The following is a 23,638-nucleotide window of genomic DNA, read 5'->3' as shown; positions in this document are numbered from 1 at the left end:
ATATGGAGTGTCCATCCCCTCAAGCATTTATTTGTGTTACAAACAATCCATCGTACTCTTTTAGTCATATTAAAATGTACAATTAAATTACTGTTGACTGTAGTCTCCCTGTTGTGCTATCAAATACCAGGTCTTATTCATTCTTTTAAACAATTTCCAACTTTTATTAAGTTCCAGGGTACATGTGCAGGATGTGCAGGTTTGTTACACAGGTAAACATGTAGCATGGTGCTTTGCCACACAGATCATCTCATCACCCAGGTACGAAGCCCAGCATGCATTAGCTATTCTTCCTGATGCTGTCTCTCTGCTGACTCCCTGCCTTCAACAGGCCCCAGTGTGTGTTGTTCCCCTTCATGTGTCCATGTGTTCTCATCATTTAGCTCCCAGAAAATTTTCAACATAGACAAAAGTGGAGAGAAAAGTATAATGAAACTCCATGTATTCATTACCCAATCTAAAAAGTTATAAACATAAAGCCAATCTAGTTTTATTTATTATCTCTTAATTCCCCACTTTCACCTTCCCAGAACTAATTTAAAACAATTTCTAAAGATCATATGATTCTGTTCATAAACACTAGTTGTTATTATTATTATTTAACATAGGGAATATTCATATATGTAACAGGTACAAAGGCTGTAATATTTAAAGCTCTTTTATGTTCCCGTATTAAATGTAAATATTTATTTAAACTCATGGCTTTCCTTGGTTCATCAAATCAGGTAATAAATTAACCAGACAGGTTCACATTCAATCAGATAGCATTCCAAATTGCTCCTGGCATCTTCAAAAGATCAGGATTGTTCGGATGCTGTTAATAACAATAAAACATTAATAAGTATAATTTTCATGATAAATTTAACCAAAGCTCACAAATAAGTTTTGCCTTTTCATTTCAGGATCTGGTCTTCCTTTTTAGACATCCACTTTATTAAGCCTAATTTCTTTTATCCCATCATCCTCTTCCGTTCATGGTGTTAATAATATTTTATACATGTGCTAGTAAACTGGGGGGGAATTCAGGACCCTCACTCACCTTAGGCAGCGTCCTTGTTACTCAGTGGTGCTGTTGAGGAGAATTAGAATGTACCAAGGAGGGAGTCAGGTTTTAGTCTTGGAATAGTCACTGTTCTCAGATCTCCTATAGCTGAGGGCAAAGTTGAGCATCGAAGGAGGGAGTGGGCATCAAAGTTGGTGTGTTGGGATTCTACTTTTTGAGAACCCAGATGTTCTTATTCCTGGATAACTCCAACATGTAGACACCAAGCGGGGGATAAGCCTCAAGGACAGAGCAGTCCTTATCTCAGACATTACTGCTGGAGCTGTGGAACCCCTACTATCAGCAGCTTGCTATGCATAAATGTTTTCTTCACCCAGGACTGGAAGACACCCCTACCTGTGGAAGGAGAATCTCTGTGTCCTTTCCTCACTCTGGGGCAGGGTCACTGCACCTCAACAGGCTAATCAGTCATTGTATCCCATCCCCTTCCTCCCGCTTCCTTGCTTCTTTGCAGTTGGGTGGTAGGAGGGCCTGCCCTCTCTTGTGCTTCCTGTGCCCATATGGGGGACACACCTGATGAGGCCCAACTTCTGCCTTCCCCATTGCCACCTTTCCATCTGTGTGGGCAGTCTGACGGTATTCTCAGTGGGCTAGAGAAGGAGCAGGAAGCCTCACTCTGGTGTCTACCCCTAGGCTGATTACCAGGGAAGCCTCCTTGGAGAATGTGGGAGACTTGCCCATAAAGCAATGCAGCATTTTCCACCTGGCCGCCACTTAGCATTCCTTATGGGTGTGTTCCATAATTGAGAATTCTGGGAGAAAAAGTTTGTGTTAGAGGATATGAGTACAAGGGTGTGAGGCTCAAACCCCACTCCAACCTCTAACTCCTAACTTGAGGAGTATTCCTTATGGGGATATTGAGATTGTACAAAATATTGAAGGGCTTATATACTAAGTTTACATGGTGTAGCTTAAAAAATAATGCTTGTATTTTCTTTTTATTGAACTTCCTTTTGATATGTTGTCACTGACACGTTTGCAAATTGGGGAGTTCATGTCAGTAGGATATTTCCTCAGGTTTCTTCCCCAAGAAGTAGTCTGGGTCCTCACACCATGAAACTATCTTCTTCTTCTTCTTTTTTTTTTTTTTTTTTTTGAGACGGAGTCTCGCTGTGTCTCCCAGGCTGGAGTGCAGTGGCCTGATCTCGGCTCACTGCAAGCTCCGCCTCCCGGGTTCACGCCATTCTCCCGCCTCAGCCTCCCAAGTAGCTGAGACTACAGGCGCCCGCCACCACGCCCGGCTAGTTTTTTGTATTTTTAGTAGAGACGGGGTTTCGCCATGTTAGCCAGGATAGTCTCGATCTCCTGACCTCGTGATCCACCCGTCTCGGCCTCCCAAAGTGCTGGGATTACAGGCTTGAGCCACCGCGCCCGGCCGAAACTATCTTCTTCTTCTGCAACATTTATTCCCTGCTTCAAATCCCAGTTATTTTAATTTTACTTTAGCCTTTTCCTCCTCTCTTTTGTTGTGTCTTCTCTTTTCATTTCTTCTTTGTCCTGCATCTCCTCTATGTAACATTGTTCCTAATGTTTTTGACCTTTGTTTCTATTGATCAAGGCTGTGCTTGAATTTTTTACCTAGAATCATTTATCCTAGTCTTACTAATCCCCCAAACCCTAAGAATCTTCCAGGTGGAGCATTTCTATACATCAGTTCCTGGAATCCCTGACATGGGAGACTATATAACTATAATAGTGGATCAGAAGGTATCTTATAGGAACTCCATGGCAAAGCAAGAGAATGAGACAGTTGGGGCATCCTTTACATGTCTGATCCCTGCCACTCTCTGTTCACATAGCCATGGTTTTCACCCCATTCTGATTGTGAAGGGTCTGGGGTAGGCACTCTGTGTCAAACTGCAGAACACCATGGTGCCAAACTCAGGGGTACACTGTACTAGAGGGATCTAACATTATACTATGCAGAAACCTCTCTTTCTAGGGAGCAGCCCCAACTGAGTTAATGGTTTTTGAAATGGAAATTGTATGAATTTATACCACCATTCTATATTGTAACAGTGTACAGATGTGCATTATTGAAATGGAAGCCTTTTCCCTCTGAAATAGCCACTATTCAATCTTTTAAGCACATCTAATACCTGGGATGTGGAAAATGTCAGAAAAAACAAGTTGGTTAGTTCTTAACATAAAAAAAAAATAGAATCATTGTAAATGTTTTTTAAATCATTCAATCATCTATTAGTAATGTACCTTTTCCCTTGGTTCATTAGGTCGAATGCCTCACTGATTTTGTCAAAAGGCAGGGTATGGGTCACCAATGCATCCAGATTGAATTTCTTATTCTTATAGTCAGTGACCAGCTTTGGGATAGAATCTACACTTTTCCAACCTGTAATGTGGACAAAATGCAAAATAAAGACATGCACTTGACACAAAGTAGTTTAATCAGCATTTGCTGAACGAATGAAATTATTAGGTCAGATTTGGTTTGTTTCAAATAGATTAAACTCCTTCCATCTTTAATTTTCTGCACTTATATCTACTTTAAAAATTTTCTTTATAAGAAAAATTTAAGATTATTTTCCACTCTATATAACAAATTATCTCAATTAGGTCAATGTTTATTTTTTGTTCCTCCATGTTGGTTCATTCAAATGCAAATTAAATTTCAATTTGCAAATTATAATTACCTTTTTATATAAATTACTTATAAGTAATTAATAGTTTTTATGTAGTGTTTGGATATGCTCTAAGGATTCAATGTTTGGGTAAATTATTTTTATTTCCTTTCAATAATCTTCACTCTAAGAATTTCAGAACTACTAGGAAAAATATTTAAAGCTATGAAGAAAAAAAATCTGACCCCCAAAGAATGTTCCATTTATAGTACGGCCGATTATTAGCTCCTCTGGAAAAATAGTCAATCCTTTGCTACCAGCAGCTACTCCAATGAAAGTACATGTTCCCCAGCCTGCGGTTGTACAGTCCAGGGCTGCTTTCTGTAAGATCGAACACAAAAGACTACTTGAGTCAGTGGAAAAGTAGAATATGAACTCCACTGTGGGAATGTACAATGCTTTAGAAAAAAATTAATGCAACTCTGCCTGTAAGATAATGGGATTCAAGCTAATGACATCATAGTATCATTGTAGATTGAGCCTTGAGGGCCAAGTGTTCCATTACAGATAGAATGTTCAGTACAGTCTGGGTGTAGGTGACTCATACCTGTAATCTTAGAACTTTGGGAGGCCAAGGTGGGTGGATCATTTGAGGCCAGGAACTCAAGACCAGCCTGGCCAACATGGCAAAACCCTGTCTCTACTAAAAATACAAAAATTAGCTGGGTGTGGTGTTGCCTGCCTGTAGTCCCGGCTACTTGGGAAGCTAAGGCTGGATAATTGCCTGAATCCGGGAGGAGGAGGTTGCAGTGAGCCGAGACTGCACCACTGCACTCCAGCCTGGGTGACAGAGTGAGACTCTGTCTCAAAAAAAAGAAAAAAAATTAGTAAAATAAAGATAAAGATGTCTAAAAAATCAGCATACATTTGTGTGTAAGTAAATAAGTTTTATATTTGCCTCTGATAAATGTTTAAAGTGCCAGAGTTTGGCATAAAGGTTGTGAAACTATAAACCCAGCCGAATCTATCTTTGTGTGACTTTTTTTTGACAAATAAGACTAGTTTAAAATTGTTAGGTCAATAACAGCAACTGAACCACCTAATTTATCAGCAAAATCCCTATGTGTTTAACCTTAAGTTTCTTACTTAGGTTTTCACCTGATGTTCAGATTTTAAAAATAGTTAATAAGGGCCAGGCATGGTGGCTCACGCCTGTAATACCAGCACTTCGGGAGGCTGAGGCAGGTGGATCACTTCAGGTCAGGAGTTCAAGACCAGCCTGGCCAACATGGAGAAACCCTGTCTCTACTAAAAATACAAAAAAGTAGCCAGGCACAGTGGCGTGTGCCTGTAGTCCCAGCTACTCAGGAGTCTGAGGAAGGACAATTGCTTGAGCCCGGGAGGTGGAGGTTGCAGTGAGCCAAAATCGTGCCCCTGAACTCCACCGGGCGACAGAGTGAGACTCCATCTCAAAAAAAAAAAGTTAACAAGGAAATAACCTTAAATAATGACTAATTCTGCATAATATCTCAGTTATCAAAAGTTATCTAGATACCTGTTAAAAATGAAAAAGTATATGTAAATGAAATAAATGCTTATAAGTGGACTTTGTGTAATATAAAATCTGAAAATTATTTTAAATTAAATAATAAATGCTGGATGTGTGAGTCATTTCCAGTTAAAAAATTGTGATATAGGAAAACATGTTTCTAAAATTGTGAGATGATTTCATCTATAAAATGCTTACATCTAACAGTTCAGGATTTCTTGCTTTCTAAGTTTTCATGAAAATTTAAGGTTATTAGGAATAAGAATTCTAATTCATATATAAATATATAATTGTATTCTCTTTTTTTTTGAGGCAGTCTCACTCTGTTGCCCAGGCTACAGTGCAGTGGCGTGATCATAGCTCACTGCAGCCTCAACTTCCTGCAGTTTCTCACCTCACCCTCTCAAGTAGCTGGTACTACAGGTGTGTGCCACTACACCTGATTAATTTTTGTATTTTTAGTAGAGATGGGTTTTTGCCATGTTGCCCAGACTGCTCTTGAACTCCTGGGCTCAAGCAATCTGCCCACCTCAGCCTCCCAAAGTGTTGGAATTATAGGCGTGAGCCACTGTGCCTGGCCTGTATTCTTATTAAAAAATAATTTTATATAATTTGGAGATTATTTTAAAGTTATTTACTTAAAAAGATGAAAAAAGTAAGTAGGGGAGAGAAATATACAGTTATAAATATAAAAATATATTTTAATAAAATAATTTAATAATATTTATTTTAATAAAATATGAATTATTCATATATTTCATATAAAATTTGATATAAAATTTCATATAAAAATTTCATATAAATAATTTCATATAAAAAAGAATCTTATGGTAAAATCTTGTCCTAAAATAAAATGACTGATTATTGAAAAAGAAAAAAATTAGGATAAGTCAAAAGTCCAGGCATATCATAGACCATCTGTGTAAGTCATAATAAGGTTCATGAAGAGGAATTTATAAAAAAATTTTGTATGGGATTAAATTTGCTATAATTAAAAGAGGATTATTTAGAATAGTCTTTCTAAGATTATTCCCCTATGTTAAAACAAAGTTTCTTTACAGTATTGATTTGCTCTTAATAAAATTAAAAGAAATTTAACTTTTAATTTTATAATTTGTTTCTTTTGAAAACTTCTCAAAATCATATGTCAGAAGTTCAACTTTTGCTATCTCCCTGCTTTCAGCTTTGTCTCCCCTTGGACTGATATAACTCTCTTCTTTAGCCTTTTCATCAGTTATTATTAGTTTTTTCCTCCAGTTCTAACTATTCTTACGGCCTGATACTAAAATGTTTTATCTTAAAGGTCTAGGAGTGAATGTTTTCCTCCAGTACAACTTGATTTTGTACTCTTGGCTTTTCTTGATATGTTTAAATTTTTCAATGTAATGAGAAAATTTCTCATGCAGCTACTAAGAATTATGTATTTTCCTGCTGTACTCATAATCCTGAACACACTTTTCCCGTGTCTGATTAAATTCAAGCACTTTTCCCATCAGGTTTATTGAAATGGGCCTCTCATAAGGAGAAGCAGTCACACCACCAGTTTTTCTTTCCCTTTCTGGTAACTGACTTAAGAAACAACATTGGCCGGGCGCGGTGGCTCAAGTCTGTAATCCCAGCACTTTGGGAGGCCGAGACGGGCGGATCACGAGGTCAGGAGATCGAGAGACGATCCCGGCTAACACGGTGAAACCCCGTCTCTACTAAAAAATACAAAAAAATAGCCGGGCGAGGTGGCGGGCGCCTGTAGTCCCAGCTACTCGGGAGGCTGAGGCAGGAGAATGGCGTAAACCCGGGAGGCGGAGCTTGCAGTGAGCTGAGATCCGGCCACTGCACTCCAGCCTGGGTGACAGAGCAAGACTCCGTCTCAAAAAAAAAAAAAAAAAAAAAAAGAACATTATACATTTTATCAAAATAATTCCCATGTTGTCTATATTAGGTTTTTAATTGCTTTAAAAAACAGGGTTAAGGTTTTTACATCCATATATCCTTATGTATTGCCTTTAAAGTCTTTTGATGATATATTTGGCTAAATAAGTAACTATTGCTTTACAGTGACCTATGGTTCTGTTTTAATCAAATGTTTTGAGGCCTTTAACATTTTTGACAAACACTTTCAAAATTAAATTCTAAATTAAGTCTCTGACTTATTGCTGGGGCTTATCAAAGCTATAAAAAATTAATCACTGAAAAGTTATAAAATCTTTCTACAGCTTCCAGTCAGGTCTTAGACTCCAGTATCACTACCTTCAGCTCCTTAAAAGGGTCCTTAGCAGGTGTTAATAATAATCCTTGTGCTGGTAAGTTACAGGGTGTTGACCCTTGGTTTAGAGGGTTAGAGGTCATTGAAACCTAGAAACATAGCTTTTCCTAGTTATAGAAACTTTTGGTAGGAGAGTAGGTAACTCATCTTTTGGTGATTAAGTAAATCCTTCTCTTTCCAAGGATTTATTTGGATTCTCTAATGTAATTCTGTTCCATAACTGAAAATGACTTTCATGATATAATAAGTCAGTTTAATGATAGAAGATGCTAACTTTTAGGTCAGTGGTTCTCAGCTTGAGAAATTAATTTTTAAAATGTTGTCAGTGGGCCCCCAGCACACAAGAATATCCTGGGTATGGCGCATTCATTGGTATTAAAAAAGCAACAAAACAACAATGAAAAACCCCTCAGGAAATTCTAACATATAGCTAGTGTTGAGAATCTCTGTACAAGAAAAATAAGGTGAATAGGCTAAATTTTAGTGTTTGTAAATAAATGAGCCATGGGAAGCGGGGTGATGGATGTGGCATGCTGCACACTGCAGGTACTAACATCAATTCAAAAGCAGGGCCTGAAGCCTTGAACACAGGTGAGCAGTGCCAGATATGGAGCCCTTGATGCATGCATTTTCAATAATAGCTAATGTTTATTGTGTGCTTAGTACCTGCCAGATACTGTTTTCAGCAGTTTGCATATAGTATAATGAAACTGTTCAGAGAAGAATGACTGAGGAACAGCAGCCTGTGGCTGTCATCACAAGTCTTCCTGGATCTCATTCTTTTCTGGGGAATATACCAGTTGTGTAAGAACCAAGGGGGAAGAATCAGCACAAAATTTGCTTCTGGGAAGTATAGAATTTTATGCTTTATATCTTGCCTAGAGGATGGCTTGGGAGCTAGGCTGAATGAAGGTGTAAGTAAAAGGAATAACATCACAACTACTTCATGGCTCTCACTAATGAAATAAGAAGAATCCATAGGCAGATAATTCAGTTGATGAATTCTTTGGTCATTTCATTAAAAACAAAAACAAACAAACAAAAAACACAAAACAAAACTCCCTAAATCTGCTTAGTGTCTTTGAGTAAATACACATTAGGTGATTATTTGCTGACTCTCTGGAGAATTAGGCTGGGCACTCCAGCAAGGTAACTTTTCAGTATATTGCCTGTAGTTGTAGTTGGTTCTTCATTCCACTTTTTGGAGTAGAATAGACAGGCTGGCTTCGTAAGTGTGCAACCAGTGCAGTCACTGAGGGCACTGTAGCCTGTCCTGAGTCGGGAAGAAATCAGAATGATACAACATTGCAGTGTTCAGGAAAAAAAGGTGATTTAAATTTTGTGGTATGGTTTTTTTGAAATATAGAAAATTTCAAATGTGTAATTTGGACCTAATTTTGCAACCTATTTATTGAGATCTGATGGACAGAGCTGGGCTGTGTGCGGGTTGCTAGCCTCTCCCTGTTCTACTTTAATGTGGGAGTGAATGTGTTGTAGCTATTAGGAAACACCTGTCACCCTCTCTTATTTCCTTCTCTAGATCTGCCTTCTGTATATTTTTTTGTGGGGGTAGGGCTCACTTCTCATAAAACACAATTCTTTTAAAATGTTCATTTCTAAGTTTTCTCTATTTTTTGCTGCATTTCATATAGAAGAATGAACAAATATTAATAACATTAATATTAAGGACTAATAGAAATAGTTATTTACATATTAATAAACATTACTTACAATAGATTATTATATAATGTATAATATCTAAGTGTTAACAAATAATATTTATTATCTGTAAACATGTTAATATTAAATATATCAATACATGCACATATTGTTTATTAATTTTAAATATTATATGCTGTTATAGAAAAGATATTCTACATTATTAACAAATATTAATATTAATAACATGTATATAATGTATAAGATAGCTAAGCCAAACAGGTGTCTTTCCTATTTATTCATTGCAGTTAGTTAATTCATCCCTTTATATCTTTTGCTAAAGAATGCTGTCCCTTAATGCACTTGTCATTTTATTTGATTTCATAGTCAAAAGGAACATTTCTCTAATTAATTAAAAATGAAGAAACCCCTAAAATTGTCTCCAAGGAATAGGAATTGGAATTATCATAGAAAACAAAATTAGAAAATATTATCTCCAGACAAATAATATTGAGCTTTTTAAAGGGATCTCAAATCAGCATCTACACATAATGCTGGCATGGCTTCTTATCACAAGAGAAGACTGAACTCACCAAGATAGTACTGGCATTTGGGGGGACACATTCATGGGCATTGAAGGAAATGGAGTATAGCTGAGGGAATGGGAAATGATTTGTGGCTTATACTTCTACTCCACTGTCATCCATTTGAAAGTACTAAGAAGGAATGGTTATAGTTACCATAATAAACATAACCCACTTTCCCCTATTATTTAACAGCCAAAGAATAAATTGAAAACATAAACCAAGAAAAAAATATACATACCATGGTTTCAGATCCACCTGCACAGTCAAGAGCAAAATCCACACCTCCCTTGGTCAATTCAATGATAACCTCCTGGATGGGTTTATGTAGGTTTCTAGGATTGAGGCAATCAGTGGCTCCCAGGGCTTTAGCCTTTGCAAACTTCTCACTGTTGATGTCAATACCTATGATTCTGGAAGCTCCTGCAGCTTTACAACCCATTACAGCAGAAAGACCCACACCTCCTAGGCCAAAGACAGCACAAGTCGAGCCAGGGGTGACCTGAAAGCAGGAAAATTATAAAATAACTTTTAAAGTAGCTAGTCCCACTTTTTTCGTTTTAAGAGGCAGGAGGAAGTGGGGGCATGAACATATGAATTAAGGACAGCCTGCTATTAAACTCTATGATATAGCCAATGGAGGAAATCTGCCAATGTGAAAATGGATGCATTACTACCTAAATTTGGAGAATTATTTAATGTGCATTAAGATTATAAGAAACAAACCCAAGTAAAAATAATTCCCTTGTTTTACTTTTTCCCTTCAGTGTTAGAACAAAATTTGAAAACCCACACATTCTGAAGGGTTTATTGCTTTCCTTTTAAAATTGGATCACTAGTAATTTGACATCTATATTTCTAATAGGCCTCATTTGGTTGTATTAATATTACAGTGATTTACTTGATCACTCCAAATCACCAGTTTGGAATGAAGTCCAATTTGTTTTACATGGCATGAAAGGATTTTTATTGTCTGACCTCTGTCTACCTTCCAACTTCATCGCCATGATATTCCCAGTACAAGAACTGCGAACAGATTGTTGCACTTCTCCTCATGCTGTAGTTGACGCTGTTCCCTCAGACTGATGTACTTTTCATCTTATTTTCTTTAATTAAAGTATAACCTATACTCCTACGCCTGACTTCAAGGACATTCTCTCTATGAAACTTTTCTTGATTCTTTAATCAGAAATCAACGCCTATCGTTTTGTTTTTCTTGTATCATATAATTTATAACCTGCCTTGATTGTGTGTGTATGTGTGTTTCTTTAAAAGACTACATTTTATGAAGGCAGAAACTTTTTAAATTCCACATTATTATGAAAGGGTCTTTTGTATGTTGAATCTTTAATACATTTTTGTTTCATTGCATTAGATGGAAGTAATAGATAAGATGGTAAGAAAAGATGCTGTAACTGGAATGTTATTCTACAGACTAGTATAGTGATAGAAAAATACTACATAGAGAGATACTTAATATTTCCTAATGAGGATGCAAAGCTGTTAGTATTAAAACATAAACAAAAGGAAAAGAGAAAATCTGCTCAAGGTAAGTATTAATACATTCTAAATTGGAAACAAAATTACTGAGCAACAGGTAAACTGCAATATTTTCATTATTTATCTATATTAGGTATGCACACCTCTGGCTTTTGCTACTCAGGGGAAATAATATATATGTATATATATTGCAAATAGTAAGAATATTGTTCTTATGATGGCTTCTTTACTATAATGTTGTGGCATGTGTTCAGTATGTTTCTTAATATATTTCTCCAGAGTCTCAGTTAAAAAGAGCCTGTGAGTCTCTTAGGAACTGGAAATGCATTTTTCCCATTGCAGCAGTGTAACTACTAGTTGGATTCTCAGGCTAACTCACGACAATGTGTAAATAGAATATGCTGCATTACTTGTATCATACAACTAGGCTCCTGTGTATAAAAGTGCATTTGCTTGCAGAACTTTGGTGGGGTCACTATAAATTGCCCCCACAATTTGCAAGTAGGTCTACACACAGTGGATGATTGTCTGTCTGCAAGTACCACTGCTAGAGGATATTTCCACTCTTCCAAAGGTATCTGTGTAATGTTGTTTAATTGGCAGATACAAGCACATCAAAAAGAAATAGGGGTTCTGGTGATGCTAGTATGTTCTCAATAATTATACAGAGAGGTTGCTTCACTTTTCTTCCCAGAAGTAAGTTAAATTTTATCAAAGCTCTTGCCTTTTGAATAGAATTACTGATACTTCACTTTCCTTAATTTCTTCCTATCAGATTCATTTCTCTCTGAGCATCCCATGAGGTGGCTTAGCAGCTAGAATCTCCTCCTTTACAGTGGGAAGAATAGCTCCTGGAAATTTAGGTCGACTTTGGATTTAAAAGAAAGCTGTACAATTCCACTTCTGGATATATAACCAAAGGAAATGAGCTGTGCATACCCATGTTCAATGAAGCATTATTCACAATAGCCAAAATGTGGAACCAATCCTTAAACAAAAGGAAGAGAGAAAATCTGCTCAAGGTAAGTATTAATACATTCTAAATTGGAAACAAAATTACTAAGCAACAGGTAAACTGCAATACTTTCCTTATTTATCTATAATATTAGGTATGCACACCCTTGGCTTTTGCTCCACGAATAGATGAATAGATAAGAAAAATGTGGTATGTGTATACACAATGGAGTACTACTTAGACTTTAAAAAAGGAGAAAATCCTGTCATAGTGAAAACATGGATGAACCTGGAGGATATTATGTTAGGTGAAATAAGCCAGGCACAGAAAGACAGATACTGCATGATCTCACTTGTATGTGGAATCTAAAAAAGACAAACTCATAGAAGGAGAGACTAGGCTGGTGGTTACCAGAGTCTAGGGGGATAAATGAGGAATGGGATGATGTTAGTCAAAGGATACAAAGTTTCGGTTAGAGAGGAGGAATAATTTCTGGAATTTCATTGTACCCTATGGTGACTATAATTAATAATAATGTTTATCTGAAAATTGCTACGATAGTAGATTTTTAATGTTCTCACCACAAAAATATTAGTATATGAAGGGATGGGTACATTATTAGCTTGATTTAATTATTCTACAATGTATACATATATCAAAACATTAAATTATACTTCATAAATGTCTAAAAAATTTTTTCAATTAAAAATAAGTAATTAAGAAAGAAGGCTGTAGCTGAATCTCTAGTGCTAATGGCCCTTAAAAGGACTAGAGTAGTAGAAGAGGATGGACTGCATGGAGCCCAGCAGAGGAAGACTTGAAGAGTGATACTTCTTCCCTGAATCTCTAGCACCATACAGCAGAAAACAGGCTTTGACTGCCATGTGCACATCTGCTGTCAGCTCCACCCAGCTACTAGTACCCTTCTCTGATTGTAGTTTGGTTTCTAATACAATTTTTAAATTTGTGTATTAATGAGTAATTGTGCGGATGAATACATTTTTAAAGGGAGATAACATGCTGATAGCAAAGAGTAGCATTTTTGTCTATGTAGCAGATAAAATTCTCAATGAAGAGTCATACTTTGGTATCTTGGCTACTAGATCAACCTCTTATTGTGGTGAGGCTGACTTTGTTTCCTTGACACTGAACAACTCTAGGTAACCTGATAAAAAGGACTTTCTGGTTTACAAAGCCGAGGACCAGGCCTCACCAGGATGTTTTAAGGGTTTTACATGCACCTGGTTTTATTTGTTCATTCATTGAAAAATTATCAAGCTCCTATTATGTGCCAGGGACAATTCCAGCCTCCAGAGCTATCACAATGAATAACAGAGAGTTCTTGCCCTCAAGGAACAAATAGTACAATAGGACAGAAAAATACATGGGAGATTTCTCTATAGTGTGATAAGAATGAAGACAGAGGCTGGCAGTGGCTCACGTCTGTAATCCTAGCATTTTGGGAGGTAAAAGTGGGAGAACTGCTTGAGCCTAGGAGTTCAAGACCAGCGTGGGCAACATAGGGAGACCCTGTCTTTATAAAAAATTAAAAAAATAGCCAGGCATGGTAGTGCATGCCTGTAATCCCAGCTACTTGGAGGACTGAAGTGGGAAGTTCGCTTGAGCCCAGGAGGTCAAGGCTGCAGTGAATCATGATCATGCCACTGCATTCCAGCATGGGCAACAGAGTGAGACCCTGTCTCAAAAAAGAAAAAAAATTTGGGGTGAAAACTGGGAGGGACACCCAAAGCATACCTGAGAACCTGAAGTAGATCTCTGAGAGGAAGTGATAAATGGAGTCAGCCTGAAGGAGGCAGGGTGGTCTTCTCTGCACTGTTGCTGGAAGCCAAGTGTGGAAAGCCCAGAGACCACAGTGACTGAAGCCTGGAGACTCAGAGTGGAGCCAAGGGAACAGTGCACAGCGGAAAGGGAGAAGTAGGAAGTCACTGTAGCCTACTGAGGAATTTGACCTCACCCTGAGGGAAAAATGAAATAATGCAGGAAAAATAAAATCTTCAGACTTGTTGTTTGAAAGACCACTCTGGCTGCATTTTGCAGTTTTGAGTCGGGAATAAAGGTTGATGTCAGGGAGGTTCAAATAAGGAGGTTATTTGAGATGTCCAACTGTGAGATCTGTCTTTGATATCTCTCTAGTTCTAGGTTAGATGCTTTGTAAGAGTCTTTAAATTCTAACTCGGGATTCTAGGGACACATCTGGTCAACATCAGGGCTGCTACCAGAGACCCTCCTTTGAAGCTACAAAGGAACAGGATGAGAAGCAGAAATGAACTACTACTGATTGAAGGAGAGAAATCTGTAGCATCAGGGAGAAGACAGGGGTGGTTGTGTGAAGATGGAAGTGAGTTTCTGTCATTTTTATTGCCCTTTGATGGAGTCACCTGTCCTAGGATGAGCATTCATCCTTAGGAGACATATTTAAACAGGCTGTATTTGAATCAGGGATGATCTATAATCTAACATGTTAGTATAGTATAAGAACATATGCTGGGCGCCAATTATATGTGGGCTACTGGGCCAGATGTTTTACATATATGATGTGATTCAATTATCCCCATGAGTATTTTTAGTAGATATTATTCTAGAAGGGTTAAATAACTTGCCTAAAATCACAGAGGTAATAAATGACACAGCCAAAGTTTAGAGATAACAGGTTCATCTGTATCACACTGCCTCCCAGTAACTTCTGTTTTACACAAACTGGTGTTTAACCATTTACCTTGGCATTGTTGATTGCAGCCCCATAGCCAGTTGAAAACCCACATCCAAGCAGACAAACTCTCTCTAAATTTGCATCATCGTCTATTTTGGCAAGATTAGTATCTGACACTACAGTGTACTGAGAGAATGTACTGGTTCCCAAGAAATGGTAAACTGGTTTTCCTTTGCAGGTAAACCTGCTGGTTTTGTCTTCCATTAGTTGTTGATCACTAGCAGGATTTTTAAGATTACTAGAAAATTAAAAAAGAGAGAGAGAGAGATACAAATAAAGAGGAGTTACAATAAATGGAAGACTGATCATTTTCCTACAAAATATATTGAGCATTATACATCTTTCATGACAATTTACACGACAGAAAAATTAGGGAAACAACAAGACTTTTCACAAAATATAGTTTGTTGAAAGCATTTTAAAGATAACAACAACAATTTTTTTAAAGTGACAGGGTCTCGTTTTGTCACTCAGGCTGGAGTGCAGGGAATAAACTTTTTTTTTTTTTTTAGACGAAGTTTTGCTCTTGTTGCCCAGACTGGAGTGCAGTGGCACGATCTCAGCTCACTGCAACCTCCGCCTCCTGGGTTCAAGCAATTTTCCTGCCTCAGCCTCCCGAGTAGCTGGGATTATAGGTATGCATCACCATACCCGGCTAATTTTGTATTTTTAGTAGAGACAGGGTTTCTCCATGTTGGTCAGGCTGTTCTCAAACTCCCGACCTCAGGTGATCCTCCAGCTTCGGCCTCCCAATGTGCTGGGATTATAGGCATAAGCCACCGCACCGGCCAGGGAACAAACTTTTTTTGAATGCTTTTGTGTACCAGAAATGCTTTTAAGGGCTTTACATGTATTAACTTTTAGAAATTTTTATTATGGAAAATTTGAACATGTATAAAAGTAGAAGGAATAGCATAATGAACCCTTATGTGTCTGTGTCCCAGCTCCAGTAACCATCAACTCATGGCCAATCAAGTTTCACCTATTATTCCTTCACAATACCTGCTCCCTCCCCTACACTGGAATATTTTGCAGCAAATCCCAGATATCACTATTTCATCTGTAAATACATTAACGTGTGTCTCTACAGGATTCTTTTAGGTCCACATATTTGTTGTCTCTTAATTATCTTAAATTATAGATCCCTTCTCTCTCTTTCTCTCCTTGCAATTTGTTTGTTGAAGAAATTGAATCATTTGTCTTGTAGAGTTTTCCTCACTCTGGATTTTGCTCATAACATTCCTGTAATATGGTTAAACATATTTCTGTATCCCTGTATCCCCTCATAAATTAGTATTTTTGATGTAAACACTTGATCTGATTCAGATTTTATATTTTTGTGGTAATACTTTATAGGTGGTATTGTATATTTCATTTGGAATATATAATTATCTCTCTTTTTATAACATTAGAAAGAATTTATTGGCATTGTCTAAATCCATTATTTCATTAAAACTTTGCAAAAAATATTAGTTCTTTGAATGTCTAGAACAAATCTATGAAGGAGGCATTATTTTGATCCTCATTTTTTAGATGAAAAAATTGAGGCACAGTAATAGATGTAAGAGTAGTACAGTTTTAGCTTCTTAAATAACTGCTTTCAACTAGTGTTAAGGAAGAAAGGATCCGTCTGTAGTCTCAGTAAAGCAAAAACAAGATGATTAAGATTGTGGACTCTGGAGCCATACTGCCTGGGTTAAAAACCTGGCTCTAAGACTTATAACTATGTTGCCCTGGGGTGAATCACTTTACTGTGCCTTATTGTTTCCCTCTCTCATCCCTGTAGAAGTATTTATTATTCTGAATTTGGCATTTATTATTTCAGTGATTTATTTATGCTTTTACTACATATACAAATAACCATTAGAAAGTATAGTATTGTTTTTGTATATGACACCTTACTAAATATTCCTTCAGCAATTTGCTTATTTCCCTTAACATTATGTGTGTGAGATTATTTTATGTTAATACATGCAGCTCAAGTTTAGCCATTTTCATTGTTGTGTAGTAGTCCATTGTGCTACTACGTAGCAATTTTAAAATTCATTCTCTTTCTGATGGACATTTGTGCTGTTTTAAATTGCTTACTATAATAAACAGTGTTGCAATGAACATTCCAGCACATGTTTCTTTGTGTGCACTTGCAATAGTATCTTGTACACACCTAGGATTAGAATTAGTATGTGGAAGGTTTGCACCTCTTCAAGGCCATTTAGGTAATGTCAATGTGCTTTCCAAAATATTCATTCAAATTTATACTAACAGTGTAGAGTGCTTACCTGATTTTTCCACAAAAATTTGTGAGTGGACTCAGACAAAACTTGCATTTTCTACATAGAGGTGCATAAAGTGGAATTACTTTGTCACCTAGAAAAAAAGGCCATATGTTGGATGGTGCCTAAGATGTTACTTATAGTTCCTACCAGATAAATCAGTGGAAAACACCTTTTCTTTATAGTATACATTTTATATTCAGTGGAAAGTATAGGTGGCTACAATATTTCATTACCTTACAAGACTGCAGATTCCCCCAAGTATTGCCTATATTGTATTTTTAAAAAAATTACTCTGCTAGGCAGTCAAGCAACAAATCTGTGTTGATATCACCAGACACAGAACTCTGGGACTTTGCTGTCATTATGACTCTCTGCATCATGACTATTGTTTATTACATTTCCAAACACCATGTATGAAACATAACATCCTTATATAATAGGAGAGGTAAACAATTATAGGCTAGGTATAAACTTTATATCATTGCCATGTTTCACCTTTAGATTCACTTTCAAATTCCACATTTTTCCACTTTTTAATAAATTCCAATTTAATCGTGACTTCTGTGCTTCAGTGCCTGAGGTCTAATGATGATAATTCACATTTGTTCAACATTTAATACATGCCATGCATGCATTTAATACATGCCACGCATGCATTTAATACATAACTATTTACATGTATTATTTCAGAACTTAATTCTCAGAACAACTCTTTGAGATGAGCCCTATTTTTATTCACACTATATAAAACAGAAATCTGAGCTGAATCACAGAAAAGTGACATAACTGGTCAAGATTACATAGCCAGTAAGTGGCAGAGCTGGGGCTAAAGGGATGATATTGGCCAGACTCCTTCATTGACACAAAATGTTGGGAAGCAATTTGTTTGTACAGTCTTTTTTGGAATGGAAAGGTACGAATGTACCTCTAACTTTGGAGCATTCTCATTCAAAGAGAAAAGAGTGGCATGGTTCATCCAGCCTGCCAAATGAGAATTACGTAGCCCATATTCCAGTATCTGGAGGATCTGTTGTAAAATGTGGAGTAAATAATTTCAGCTATTGGTGTGTGCTTCATTTAGGTATTATGTTTATCTTACAAACTTCCAAAAAGACACTTCGGCTAACACTGACATATGTATATTTCTCACTAAAGCTACCTCTAAGTCCTAATTCTTTACATAGTTTGCTGTTAATATTAAAATAGTTTGCATTTTTATATAGAAGTTGTTATAACATGTCATTAACAAAACCTTTTATTTTACACCAGATGCAGTGGCTCACATGTGTAATCTCAGTGCTTTGGGAGGCTGAGGCAGGCAGATCGCATGAGGTTGGGAATTCAAGACCAGCCTTGCCAACATGGTGAAACCCTGTCTCTACTAAAAATACAAAAATTAGCCAGGTGTGGTGGATCATGTCTGTAATCCCAGCTACTCTGGAGGCTGAGGCACAAAAATTATGTGAACTCGGGAGGTGGAGGTTGCAGTAAGCCAAGATCGTGCCACAGTCCTCCAGCCTGGGCAACAGAGTAAGACTCTGTTAAAAAAAAAAATGTCTGGGCACAATGGCTCATGCCTGTAATCCCGGCACTTTGGGAGGCCAAGGTGGGTGGATCACCTGAGGTTAGGAGTTTGAGACCAGCCTGGCCAACATGGTGAAACCCTGTCTCTACTAAAAATAGCAAATTAGCCAGGTGTGGTGGCACATGCCTGTAATCCCAGCTGCTCGGGAGGCTGAGGCAGGAGAATCGCTTGAACCCAGGAGATGGAGGTTGCAGTGAGCTGAGATTGCACCACTGCACTCCAGCCTGGGTGACAGAGCAAGACTCTGTCGCAGAAAAGAAAAGGAAAAACAACACTTTTAATTTTAGATTTAGGGGTACATGTGCAGGTTTGCTATATAGGTAAACTCGTGTCATGGAAGTTTGGTGTACAGATAATTTTGTCACCCAGGTACTAAGCATAGTACCCGACAGTTATTTTTCTGAGCCTCTCCTGCCTCCATCCTTCATCCTTAAGTAGGTCCCAGTGTGCCTGTCATTGCCCCATTTGTGTCCATATGTTCTCATTATTTAGCTCCTACTTATAAGTGAGAACACTCAGTATTTGGTTCTCTGTTCCTGCAATAGTTTGCTAAGAATAATGACTGACAGCTTCCATATTCCTGCAAAGGACATGATCTTGTTCTTTTGTAAGGTGTCATTTGTTAAACATGGAAATTTCAGTTTAAGCTAACCTTGTAACTTTGCTTCATAGGACAATTTCTCAGTGCTTTATGTAAATAAAATGACCACATTTCCCAGATTTTATTAGACAGTTCTGATTTCAAATATTCTGTCCCATTGCTAGACTGTGATAGATTGTGTGACTCAGTTTTACTTTGGAAAAGATGGTCCCCCTTTGTAAATAGAGATCAATTATAGCATGCCAAGCCAGGACTCTCTCAAGAATTATCTCTGAAATATTGTGACATTTCCATTTTATCTGAATAAAATAAAATACCTGGTTTGAAGTTGGTCACTCCTGGCCCAATACTTTCCACAATCCCTGCAGCCTCATGGCCAACGATCACTGGGAAAGCTAAGCCCTCAAATTTAGAATCGGTAACAGTGGCATCAGTATGGCACAGGGAAGTAGCAATGATCTACAAGGCAATTACAGACTTGAATTGTGTTTCTGCAACTATATTATTGAACTGGATGTTACATATAATATTAGGCCTGATATCATTTTGAAACTTTATAAGACTTCTAGAACTCAATAAAAGAATCACCTTTTGAAAAAAAGAACCAATAAAAATGTACTAGGTTAAATTTGTTTTATAATGCATCTTTGTTTTCCACCTTTTGCTGTTGTCAGAAAATCAAAAAAGAGATAGGATTGGCAATTATTGCCTCCAGGAGAGGAAAAATGAAAGGTAATAGGGCTTATATTATAGGGTTATTATATTATAGGCTTATTATAGGGTAAATTTACTGAAATAAAGTTAAGGTAATATACCTTTTACAGTTACGAGAACGATATCAAATTAAGGATTGTCTACATTAATTACCACTGTATATCTATATTCTTCTTCAAGGTTCTGTCAATGAGGATGTCCCATTCACTCTCATGTACAGACTCTTAATGTGGGGGTCCTCAGGGAAAATATAAGTCTGGTCAGCTTGGGAAAAATGGGGAAAGTCCAAACTTGCCATCGGTGATCTCACTCCATTCCACGTACTCTCTTCTCCCTGTGACCTACTCCTGTCTCTTCCTCTGGATACCCAGGACCCTTCGGCTGCCCAGAGCAGCATATCAGGTTTTTCTTCTTTGTTGTTTTGGATCAAATTCTCTATCTTCCTTTTAATAACACTTTCAAATAATTAGCAATTGGAAAACAAAAAGAAAACCTAACTAATTCAAATTCAAAGTGAATTCCTTTGTCTGATTCTTAGGGTAAATGATTAATGTTAAGACCAATTAAAGGCCGGGCGCGGTGGCTCACGCCTGTAATCCCAGCACTTTGGGAGGCCGAGGCGGGCGGATCACAAGGTCAGGAGATCGAGACCACGGTGAAACCCCGTCTCTACTAAAAATACAAAAAATTAGCCGGGCGCGGTTGTGGGCGCCTGTAGTCCCAGCTACTCGGGAGGCTGAGGCAGGAGAATGGCGTGAACCCGGGAGGCGGAGCTTGCAGTGAGCCGAGATCGTGCCACTGCACTCCAGCCTGGGCGACAGAGCGAGACTCCGTCTCAAAAAAAAAAAAAAAAAAAAAAAAAAAAAAAGACCAATTAAATTTTAAAACCATTATTCAAAAATTACTAAAATAATGGATAATTTATTCCTTTTTGGGATAATGCCTATTTTTGACTGAACCTAAAAATACAACTTACCTGTACTAGAAACTCCAAGGCCTCTGAATCATAGCACATAGGATTGACTTGACAGAAGCCATGTCTCCACTTGGGGCCCTGTCTGCTCCCACCCAAGGAAAGTCTCTACTTACCTGAATGCGAACTTCATGAGCCTTGGGGGGAGCTACTTCAACCTCTTCAATGCAAAGGGGCTTGCCTGCTTCCCAGGCGATGGCTGCTTTGCATCTAATAACCTGAAAGAGAGAAAGAAAAGGAAGAAGGAGATAGAGATTTTGACAGGGTTGGGGGTGGGAGAGAGGATATCATGAGAAAAAATTAGAATATATTAATACTATAATTTCATGACAAAGACTTAAAGAGTTTGTGGCTGGATCTTACAGATATTATTTTAAAGACAAGGGATCTTAATGAAAAATAAGAAGTTAAATTCTACATTATAGTCATTACATTTTTTATTTCTTGAAAAATAATAACAGGTGTATTGAAGTTTACCTTAATATAATGCCTCAAGTTTTTCCCTCTATAACAGAGAGGATAGATTTATAGAGTTGGAAAAGGTAGATGGCCTATAAAAATCTATTGAGTGAACTGTTTGAAATCAGCTCTGAATTACCTGAGTCAGATAATTGCTGGAGAATAGATGTGTTTTACATCTTTGCAACTCGAAGTGTGGTCCTCAGACAAGCATTTATTCACATGACTTGGGAATTTGTTAGAGATGAAAGCCCTGCCTCAAATCCACTAACTCAAAATCTGCATTTGAACAGTGTCCCCAGATAATTCATTAAAAGTCTGAGAAATGAGGCTTACATCATTATCAAATTTATCTGTAGGATATAAATTAAATAAAAATTTGGTCTAATTGTAAGAATTTGGGTAAAGATGAATGAACAGAATTTAAGTATTTGGGATTCTATAATCCCAATTCTTTTCTAGCCTCAAATTATATTTTTAATTTCAAATATAAGCAACATTGAAAGAAAGCAGAAAGAAACAAACCTATAATCTTCTGTTCTAACACTACTATGCTTACATTTGGTATACTTTTCCCAAAGTCTTTGACCACATGAATATCTATTTTTCAATAGTTAAGTAATTTTGAATTATGTTTTTGAATATTATTTATTTTGTTTCAAAAGAAATATATATTAATTATAGGAAGTTTCAAAGTGCCAAGGCATACCTGTTTTTAAAGACAAAAAATAAAATGAAATTCATCTGTAAGCTCATTACCCACTTTATGCTTTTGATGCAAATTCTTTGAATATCCCCAAATAAGATACATTATCCATAGTATTTTGTAATCTGCTTTTTCTACTTATTAATATACTGTGAATGTTTTCCCATATTCTCCTGCAACGTTATTTGTAACTTATGCATATTCTATTTTAGGGTTACAGCCTAGTTACTTAAATCTCTCTTCTTTTGGCCATTTGAATAATATTAATATTAACTCAACACCCTTGTAATAAACATTTTGGCAATCCACAGTTAATTTCCCTGGAATAAGTTCCTGGCATAGGGGCCACTCATATCCTTTTGATCAACTGTAAGTCACTGCTTCCTGAGTTCCTGAAGGAAGCTTCTTTTAGCCAAACATACAAAGACACAGAAAAGCACAAACTGAACAAAGATACAGCTTATTTGCTTACTTTGCCCTTGGTGCCCATTTTTCTTTGGGAAACTGTGTTCGGAGTTTCTTTCTGAGTTAAGAAGGCTTCCACTGCTCCCCAGAGAGTTCTGTGTCCTATAATGAGCCGTCTTTGCATAAATACCATTCATGTTGCATAATTCTCCAATCACTTTCTTTCCTTCTTTGTTGCTGTAATTCACAGCTCTGCCGGCCTCTTACCACGTCATTTGTACTATTGGACTTCAGCTGCAAAGCCCACTACTCTCAGTGAGCTCCAAGATTTTTAAAATTCTTTTTTCCTTAATTGAAAAATATAAAATAATAGAGAAAAGCCCATTAAACGTATAAAGAGGAATTACCAAATAATTATGAAGTAAAGGAAATTTCTACTCCTCAGAATTGCCCATTTAACTTACTCTCCTCCTTCACAACTCTCATAATCATTTCTGCGTATTTAGTGGTTTACTACCTATTTATGCTTCTCTATCCAATAGTTTAATCTAGTAAAGCCTTTTTATGAATGGAATCATAGTGTATGTATTGTTTCATGTCTTTTTTCTCCCCTCTACTCTAGTGAGAATCATTCACATTGCCTGTGACTGTAGCTTATTTTCATTACTCTAGAATATTCCACTGTATGAATTGAACATAATTTATTCATCCATTTTCCTTTTTGCTGTTTTTTTCCTCTTTGCTTATGATGAATTAGTGGTTACATACACATTCTTTTCATGTACACGGTTGCACATATGCTTGAGTTGCCTTAAAGAAAATTCAGAACTGATATTCAGCCAGTACCCACTATGAAGTCCATGCCAATTATCAAAATTTGGAAATATTTTTATTCAGCTTGGTAAAAAGTCACTATCCCAAGTCCCCAAGTTCCCCTTCAACTCTGTTGCAACCCTGGGGCCCCCTATTTAGTCACTGCTAAGGAGCTACTCTTTTTGTACCGCCTGATGTGTGAGTCCATCATCCAGCCCTGATG

General features: G+C 37.1%; 1 protein-coding gene and 1 long non-coding RNA gene across 3 annotated transcripts in view; one reads left to right on the top strand and one right to left on the bottom strand.

The window, feature by feature from the left end:
• The window catches only part of LOC105486379 (uncharacterized), a 49,977-nt gene that overhangs the window by 14,920 nt on the left and 11,419 nt on the right, over positions 1 to 23,638 (top strand). Inside the window, exon 3 of the long non-coding RNA XR_011621150.1 lies at positions 11,973 to 12,219. This is a non-coding gene — a long non-coding RNA (uncharacterized lncRNA). The remainder of the gene's footprint in view (positions 1 to 11,972; positions 12,220 to 23,638) is intronic.
• On the bottom strand, positions 479 to 22,807 carry LOC105486380 (alcohol dehydrogenase 4 (class II), pi polypeptide). Of its 2 annotated transcripts, XM_011749246.2 has the most exons (10): positions 22,670 to 22,807; positions 21,149 to 21,250; positions 19,663 to 19,804; positions 17,163 to 17,250; positions 14,890 to 15,121; positions 9,939 to 10,199; positions 3,888 to 4,023; positions 3,275 to 3,413; positions 1,040 to 1,069; positions 479 to 814 (listed from the first exon to the last, which is right to left on the bottom strand). In XM_011749246.2, exons 1-9 carry the CDS (start codon positions 22,793 to 22,795, stop codon positions 1,057 to 1,059), a joined length of 1,239 nt encoding a protein of 412 aa, XP_011747548.2. In that variant the 5' UTR covers positions 22,796 to 22,807; the 3' UTR covers positions 479 to 814; positions 1,040 to 1,056. The 2 variants fall into 2 exon arrangements, with proteins under 2 accessions (XP_011747548.2, XP_011747547.2); XM_011749245.2 differs by lacking the exon at positions 1,040 to 1,069.

The sequence above is a fragment of the Macaca nemestrina genome, chromosome 3 (assembly GCF_043159975.1).
Source record: "Macaca nemestrina isolate mMacNem1 chromosome 3, mMacNem.hap1, whole genome shotgun sequence".
NCBI lineage: Eukaryota > Metazoa > Chordata > Mammalia > Primates > Cercopithecidae > Macaca > Macaca nemestrina.
The sequence above is the reverse complement of the archived record's forward strand: the minus strand, read 5'-3'. Positions and strand labels throughout refer to the sequence as shown.

Bases quoted from the DNA above. Each gene is read 5' to 3' on its own strand.
- LOC105486380 (XM_011749245.2), bottom strand. From the start codon at position 22,795: ATGGTATTTATGCAAAGACGGCTCATTATAGGACACAGAACTCTCTGG. The intron at 15,122-17,162 runs GTAAGCACTCTA...TTAATTTTCTAG, and splicing joins AATTTTTGTGGAAAAATCAG to TAATCTTAAAAATCCTGCTA. The intron at 4,024-9,938 runs GTATGTATATTT...TCGATCTTACAG, and splicing joins CAGGTGGATCTGAAACCATG to AAAGCAGCCCTGGACTGTAC.